At 33.1% G+C, this 7,680-nt stretch overlaps 1 protein-coding gene across 1 annotated transcript; it reads left to right on the top strand.

The window, feature by feature from the left end:
• The first annotated feature begins 242 nt into the window (after window positions 1-242).
• LOC102599748 (caffeoylshikimate esterase) lies at window positions 243-5,019 on the top strand. The gene is made up of 8 exons (XM_006359782.2): window positions 243-498; window positions 616-706; window positions 801-833; window positions 3,282-3,428; window positions 3,700-3,830; window positions 3,961-4,098; window positions 4,224-4,322; window positions 4,437-5,019. Exons 1-8 carry the CDS (start codon window positions 478-480, stop codon window positions 4,833-4,835), a joined length of 1,059 nt encoding a protein of 352 aa, XP_006359844.1. The 5' UTR covers window positions 243-477; the 3' UTR covers window positions 4,836-5,019.
• The last annotated feature ends 2,661 nt before the right edge of the window (window positions 5,020-7,680 follow it).

Here is a 7,680-nt window from a genome sequence, read left to right as displayed (position 1 = left end):
TTTGAGTCTTTTTGAGTACAAAATCATTTTTATTAGAAATCATTTTATCCTTAATATGAGATTTTTAGGCGCAAAATTTTAAATTAATGGAACTTCGGTATAAATATAAGCCCCAAAATGAAAAGAAAAAAAAAACACCAAAAATACACATCTCATAAAAAGAAAAAAATAATCTGAACTTCACAATCTTTTCAGTCTCCTCATCCTATCTTATATATATTATATCTATTTATATCTCTCTATACATATTCCAACTTCTCAGGTTCACTTTATCCCTCTCCCTGTTTTCCAAGAATTCAATATCTTACTATACTTCTATCATATTAAGAATCACTTTTTCTCTGTTTGTTCCCTTCTTTCTGCAAAAAAAATAATAATTGCACCCATAAGGCCATAATACACAGATCTGTCACTTACCCATGAATGTTGAGTCACATTTCTGAGTTGGGGTTTGGTTATTTTTTCTGAAAATATACAATGGGTGTTGAATATCATGAGGTGGGTCTTTGTTCTTTTTGCTTTTTTCTTCAATGGGCATGCATATTTTTCTTCTTTACTTTGTATAGTATGGTGTTTTTCTTAATAAAAATTGTGTCTTTACATCAATGGCATTAGGTATTTATAAGGAATTCAAGAGGTGTACAACTCTTCACTTGTAGATGGTTGCCCTTTTCTTCTCCAAAAGCCCTTGTTTTCCTTTGCCATGGTTTGTATTTTTTTTTTGTTTCTTTTCGTGTTTTTTTTTTTGGTTTTTGTTGAAATTTGATTTAACAAATTCATTAATGATGTTGTTGTTGTAGGTTATGGCATGGAATGCAGTAGATTCATGAGAGGTACAGTAATAAATGTTTCCTTTTTTAATCTGTTTTTCACTTTCATGGCCAACTTTTCTGTAGAAATGTTTGTATTCCTTGTGGTTTTAATGTTTGGATGGATAATCGGGTTCATATGAATTCAATACTTTTGATGTACAGTAAATAGTGAATATGAATTCGTAGTTAAAGTTTGAACGCATAAAATTTAAATCTTGAATATGCTTCCGGTGTCATCAATGCATGTCATAACTTTTTCCTCCTACCTCTCGTGACTTGATGTATATGCCATTCAAGAGATTGTTTTACTTTTACTATCTTCTTTTTTCTTCCTGTTGAGTTTGTCACAGAGTAACAGTGAAAAAGGAGCCCACTTTTTATACTTTTGGGGCCCAATTTTTTTTCCAGATGTCCGGTTCCACATTAAAGCCCGACTAAATCCAGATTCGCGTTAGGATGTCCCACATTAGGGATAAAATACTCCCTAACAAAGGCGACTCCATACTCAGAGACACTTGAATTTGAGATTTCTGATTAAGGATGAAGAAGTATTTACTACGCCACTACAACCCTCTCGTTATTTTTTGGGGTCCATTTTTCTGGTGAGGCAACTTTAAATTTAGTGTTGTACAATATGGGCCATTTTCCTGCTACACTTGCCTATTTCATTTTAGGTGACCAACCATACCAGTAAAATTTATGTCTCTTGTCTTATCATATCTTTTTAAAAGTCTTTTTTTATATATTTGTGAACTGTTGGTTGAATACAATAATTTAGAGGATTTTCAGTTGGTGCCCATATCTTATCATTCACTTATTTTATTGAGAACTTCTAGTACTTTTTTATTTCTATTTTGTATTATATTCGATAGAGATGAGCTTAAATAGAGCGACACCGACAATGAAGAGGATTCATATAGCCAACTGTCTTGCTTGAGATTGAAGCGGAGTTTTATGTTAGCTAACTTGGCAGTATGTGCATTATGTTCATCTGGTTGTGGTATATCATTATACAAGATTTTCTTTTTGTGAGGGCACAATTATTGGTGATATAAAATAATGCAATTGTTAGGAGCTAGTAGTTAAAGATGCAATGAAAAATGGTTCTCAAATTAAATGGTCAGACTAAAAACTCACCTAACACTACTGTTCCTCTCATACTGAAGGTACTATAGATTTGTTGAAACAAAGTAATTTTCACCCTTAAATAACATCCTAATATGGTTTCCAGCTGCATGATTAGTCTATTTCTTGTCCTTTTTTTGGTTAATTTGCTAATTAACAGCTATCTTGGAACTTAATTGTTTGTCTACTAAAATAAGGAGGATTAATGGCTTGCTGGTAGGTTGGCTGACTGACTATTGAGAAACATTAAATTAAAAGTCCTATCTTGGTAGTTTGATAGATTAATTAGGTTAGCAAATTAGTTGGGGCCTATAAGTAACCTCTTGCTTCACACATCAAAATTTGTGGGACACTTTGAATACAGCTAAACAAGTCAAATAATAGAAGTTTTAAACATAACATAGATTTTAATAGTAGGCAAGTATGATAGGTACATCTGAAATCATTTAAGAGTCATCTAACTTTAAGACTTTGACTATTCAAAAAATAATAGTAAACAAGAAAAATGAAATATATTTTAAAATGTTGCTTAAGCCTTGAGAAACAAAGTTACCTGGTACCTGTGTTGGTGTGAGGTAGTAGGTGCCGGAAGAATAGTCGAGGTGCGTGTAAAGTAGCTCCGACACGACTATCATGAAAACAGATATCCTGAAATGTTACTGACCTGTTCAACTTGGCTTCCAGTGAGAAAAGCTTCTGGTTTTCTTATTCTTGGACCAGGGCATTTTAGCTGCTAGTCTATTTTGGAGTTCTTTTGTTCTGACCTGGCCCACCTTGAGTATTCTTTCTGTAACGTCTACCAAGTTTTTTCTGTTGACAAATGATGTGTCATCAAACATTTGATTTTCCTTCTATTTTTTTTTTCAAAAAAAGAATGGTAGGTGGGACTTGGAGATATGGGAATATTACCTCATACACATAACTGAATATTGTTGTGAATTTACAGTGTTTGACATTGCTCAATCCATTTGTTTTGAGTGGTTCAACTAACTCTTGGAGGAGATCCTTTTGTAAACTGTAATCTACGGTTGATTTCTAAGATGGACACTCAACTAATAGTTACTTATTATCTCAAAAAGTCATTTTTATTCTTGATTCTAATTTTCTTCAACAAAGAAACGGACTTTCTGAGATGATAACTATTAGTTGAGTGACCATTTGAGAACTCAACTCTGTAATCTTCTCTAGCCCCATATACCTAAGGAAAGTCTTACACAATTGCTATCTATGCGACTATGCCTGCCTATAGCCAATACATTGGTGCTCTTTCTAGTAGCACAATAGAATTGCGAAAGCTCGTGGCATAGATCCAACTTAACATAGATATTGTACTGTTATGGATAGGTGTTGGGACAAAGCTGGCAAATAATGGATACGCGGTGTTTGGAATAGATTATGAAGGTCATGGACGGTCAGTGGGTGCGCGCTGTTACATCAAAAAGTTTGACAACATTGTCAACGACTGCAGCGAGTTTTTCAAGTCAGTTTGTGGTAAGCTACCAAATGCCCTCTTGGTTCACAAGTAGTCTAACCCTCACTGTTATCAGTTAAATGTACATACCACATGACCTCAGAAGCTGTCACAGTGACAAATAATCTATCTTTGATTTTCCTTTTTCCTTTCTCTTGGGAATTTTTCGGAGTAGCTTTATTTAAGTTGAATATTTTTCAGCCTGATAGGTATGGTTACAACTTACAATTGTTAAAAAGCTTCACATACTAGTTATCCTCTTGCTAACATGCCCGTTCTCTTGAAAATCAGCGCAGGAGGAGTATAGAGAGAAAACACGGTTTCTATATGGGGAGTCGATGGGAGGGGCCGTGGCTCTTTTAACACACAAGAAGGATCCTTCCTTTTGGCATGGTGCTCTTCTGGTTGCACCGATGTGTAAGGTAGACCAATTAAGATTTTCTGTCTTAACACATTTACTGTAATCGATATGCTTTATTGCTTGCCTTTAGTATTGAGGGACCTTTCGAAGTCGGTTATGGTGTTGCTAATTTACATTGCAAAAATCATCAGATATCTGAGAAGGTGAAGCCACATCCGATGGTTATAAGCTTGCTAACTAAAGTGGAGGATGTAATACCAAGATGGAAAATAGTCCCGACAAAGGATGTCATTGATTCGGCCTTCAAGGAACCAGCTAAAAGGGAAGAGGTGAGGCTAATCGTTAAGTTAATATGCAACATTTGCTAGCTTCCAAGTACTAATGATGTGCGGCGTCCATTTCTTGTCCTCCATCAAAAAAATGATGTCCATTTCTTGTCATTTTGCAAGTATAGGTACGCGGGAACAAGTTAATTTATCAGGCAAAGCCAAGACTAAAGACAGCATTGGAAATGCTGAGAACCAGCATGCACCTTGAGGAAAGTTTGCACGAGGTAACTATTACTTAACCGTCTTCCCTTTAAACAATAATTGAATCATTCCGACAAAATGGAAACTGGAAATGTTGTGTAGTTGAAAATAATAAATTCGTTCTGTTGTTTCGACAGGTCACTCTACCATTTTTAGTGTTACATGGAGAAGCAGACATAGTAACTGATCCAGAAGTAAGTAAGGCTTTATACGAGCAAGCGAGTAGCAAGGACAAGACTATAAAACTCTATCCAGGAATGTGGCATGGTTTGACATATGGTGAGCCAGAAGACAACATTGAAATCGTCTTTTCAGATATCATCTCGTGGCTTGACAAGCGAAATGGAGAGAGTATTGATGATGCTAGTTTAATCGAGAGATCAGTTTGTCTAGCTACATCTACTCCTCCATATGAGATGCACACAATTTCTTCACCTATAACAATGAAAGAAACAAAACCACAGAGAACACGTCCCCAAGCTAATTATCTGTGTGGATGGAAAGGACGTCGGATGCATCATCATTCATCTATGTAGAAACTTGATCGATAGATATGGTGTGTTGCATCTCGTTCATTTGTTCATTCGCGTTACAGTGACATAAATGTTACTAGTATTATTTATGAGGGAAGTGGAAAATAACATGTTCTCCAGATATTGTAAGATGCAAAATCTCAAGTTATTCATGATATCTTAATGTTTGTGTAAACTTGTTGCTCAATGATGGTTACACTTGGTAGTCTTGTTCCTTTTTGTTTCTACGTTTCCTTTCCCCTCCCTTTTATAGGTACTAATTTTGACACAATCATGTTATGTATAAATTGACTATAACATTAAATTGATCCAAAAAGAATCAATCTATAATACACTAAGTAAAATGGTTTAATAAAGTAGATTAACAGCTAAGTTGATAATAAAATGATGGACCACATGGATACTTAAACATAATTAATAATTAGATGGACAACTCAGAGGCATAAAATATCACGCGTTAGTAAGTTTCAAGAAAAGACCGCACCCAAATAGCAAGTGAGATTTGAGAAAAAACCGCACCCAAACAACTCGTAATGTCTGCATTAGGATAGATTATCTATATCACATCCCTTATCGACCATTTATCCTAATGCAGGCATTAGAGACTGTTTTCACAATTTGAACTCCTAACATATAGATGAAAGGACAGAACTACCTTACTCCAAGTTTCCCCCTTCCAAAGATGAATTATATAGATGATCCATTGTAATTCATAATTAGATGAAAAGGTTGAGTTAAACTATTAAAGTAATATTTTTTTTTAGTTAATACTATATTATTTAACCAATAACATATTAAGAAAACATTTGTTTTAACTATTAAAGTAATACATAAATTGATCTAAAACAATTAATTCATCAAACATTAACAAACAAATAAAAATAAATAGGGTGCTAAAATTTGTTATTATGTATCCCTCAGTGGTACATCTACTACTTATATATGTAAGTGTAGATAACCACAGAGAGGTGAGGTGAATGTCAACATGCATGCTTCACATGTGTGGTTCCACACTTATATATACACTAGACACAAGTGCCCGTGCTAGCACGGGCCCAATAACTATTATGTTTTTGTCTCACTTTATGTGACATAGATAGAATTTAGAAAGTCAGTTAAATTTTAATATAATTTTTAAATATTTAAGTTGTTAATTATTGTAATTTATAGTATTTTTCACGTAATTTTTTAAATAATATATATTACTTCTCTTGTCTCAATGTATGTAGCACGGATAAAATTTCAAGAGTCAATCAAATGTTGTTAATAATTGAGATTTACAATACTTTCTACATAGTTTTCAAATTAAATATTAGGAGTACATGTTACTTCTTTTGATTATTGTAATTTATAGTACTTTTTACGTAAATTTTTAATAATATATGTTACTTCTGTTATCCCAATGTATGTAGCACAAATAGAATTTTAAGAGTCAATCAAATGTTGTTAATTATTGAGATTTACAATACTTTGTACGTAGTTTCCAAATTAAATATTACATGTTACTTTTTTTGCTTATTGTAATTTATAGTACTTTTTAAGTAAATTTTTAAAAATATATGTTACTTCTCTTATCCCAATGTATGTGGCATAAATAGAATTTCAAAAGTCAATCAAATGTTGTTAATAATTAAATATTAACTACTACAATTGTATTAATTTATTTACAATTGTCTTCATTATCTCATGTACTACAGAAATATTATATTCATTAAAGTGAACGATTTTCTTAAGATTGATTTTTTAATAATAATTGTGATTTTTTTTTATTAACAAAAGCTAAATTGTGAATATAGAATTTTTATAAAGAGAGAGAAAATATGTCTATGAATAAAGGATAAGCACATGGGACCACAATTGTGGAAAAGCTAAAGGACTTGGCAGGTGTACTCTCTGACATCACTATTGTTGCCTTTTTAAATAGAATCATCCTTTGGTTTTGCAATATTTACGAAATTATCTGCAGGCAATCATGTAATAAAAGATCAAATCCGGGGCAAAATCAAAACATGAAAAAGCAATGCATGGGCTGCTATTTGAATTAAGCAAAAAGCAATTGGGCTTTGAGTCAAAATCTCAAAATGTCCAACAATCGATCCTACAATGTACAACATGTCATAGCAAAATTATAGTGTTATTCCAAAGATGCCCTTGGTCGGCAAGCATGTTGACCGTCTCACGTCTGCTTATTGCCACTTATATATATATACTAGATGAGTGTTGCCCGTGCTATGCACGGGCCCAACGTTTAAAATTTTATCATAATTGTACTTCTATTTGATATCTGGGGTCCATCAGTGTTCCAAGAGAGTAGAAGGGGTTGCAATACACAAAATTCAACAATACCAAAACAATTCACTTTACTCTTGAATCTAGCCATAGCTACAGAATAATAGGAAAAAACTAAAAATAACAATCAAAACATCGAAAACTCAAACTTTATCTGGGATTCAGTGATTTTCCCCAGTAGAGTAAAAGAGGTTTGCAACAAAACACAAAATTATACAGTAGCAAGACAATACATTACACCAAGATTCCTTAACCAAGATGAAAATCCCCTTCAATACTAAAATGTCAGTTTGGAATTAGTTCCATACATACGAATACATGTTAGCCATAAAACATTGTGGCTACTTTCCATGTACATTTCGATTTCAAACAATAGCGTATTTATAATGGATAAACACATTATAGCTGTCAAATTTGTTCATTATATATTCAGTGAGATACTTACATAGTTTAACATTTCCTTATGTGGGAGTGCTAATTACATACATTTACATAGCATTTTAAATTAGACAAAAACAGATGCATCTTTCATGCTTGGATTTTCTGGATCATCTTTGAT

Source organism: Solanum tuberosum, unplaced genomic scaffold, assembly GCF_000226075.1.
Source record: "Solanum tuberosum cultivar DM 1-3 516 R44 unplaced genomic scaffold, SolTub_3.0 scf00309, whole genome shotgun sequence".
In the NCBI taxonomy this organism is placed as follows: domain Eukaryota; kingdom Viridiplantae; phylum Streptophyta; class Magnoliopsida; order Solanales; family Solanaceae; genus Solanum; species Solanum tuberosum.
The sequence above is the reverse complement of the archived record's forward strand: the minus strand, read 5'-3'. Positions and strand labels throughout refer to the sequence as shown.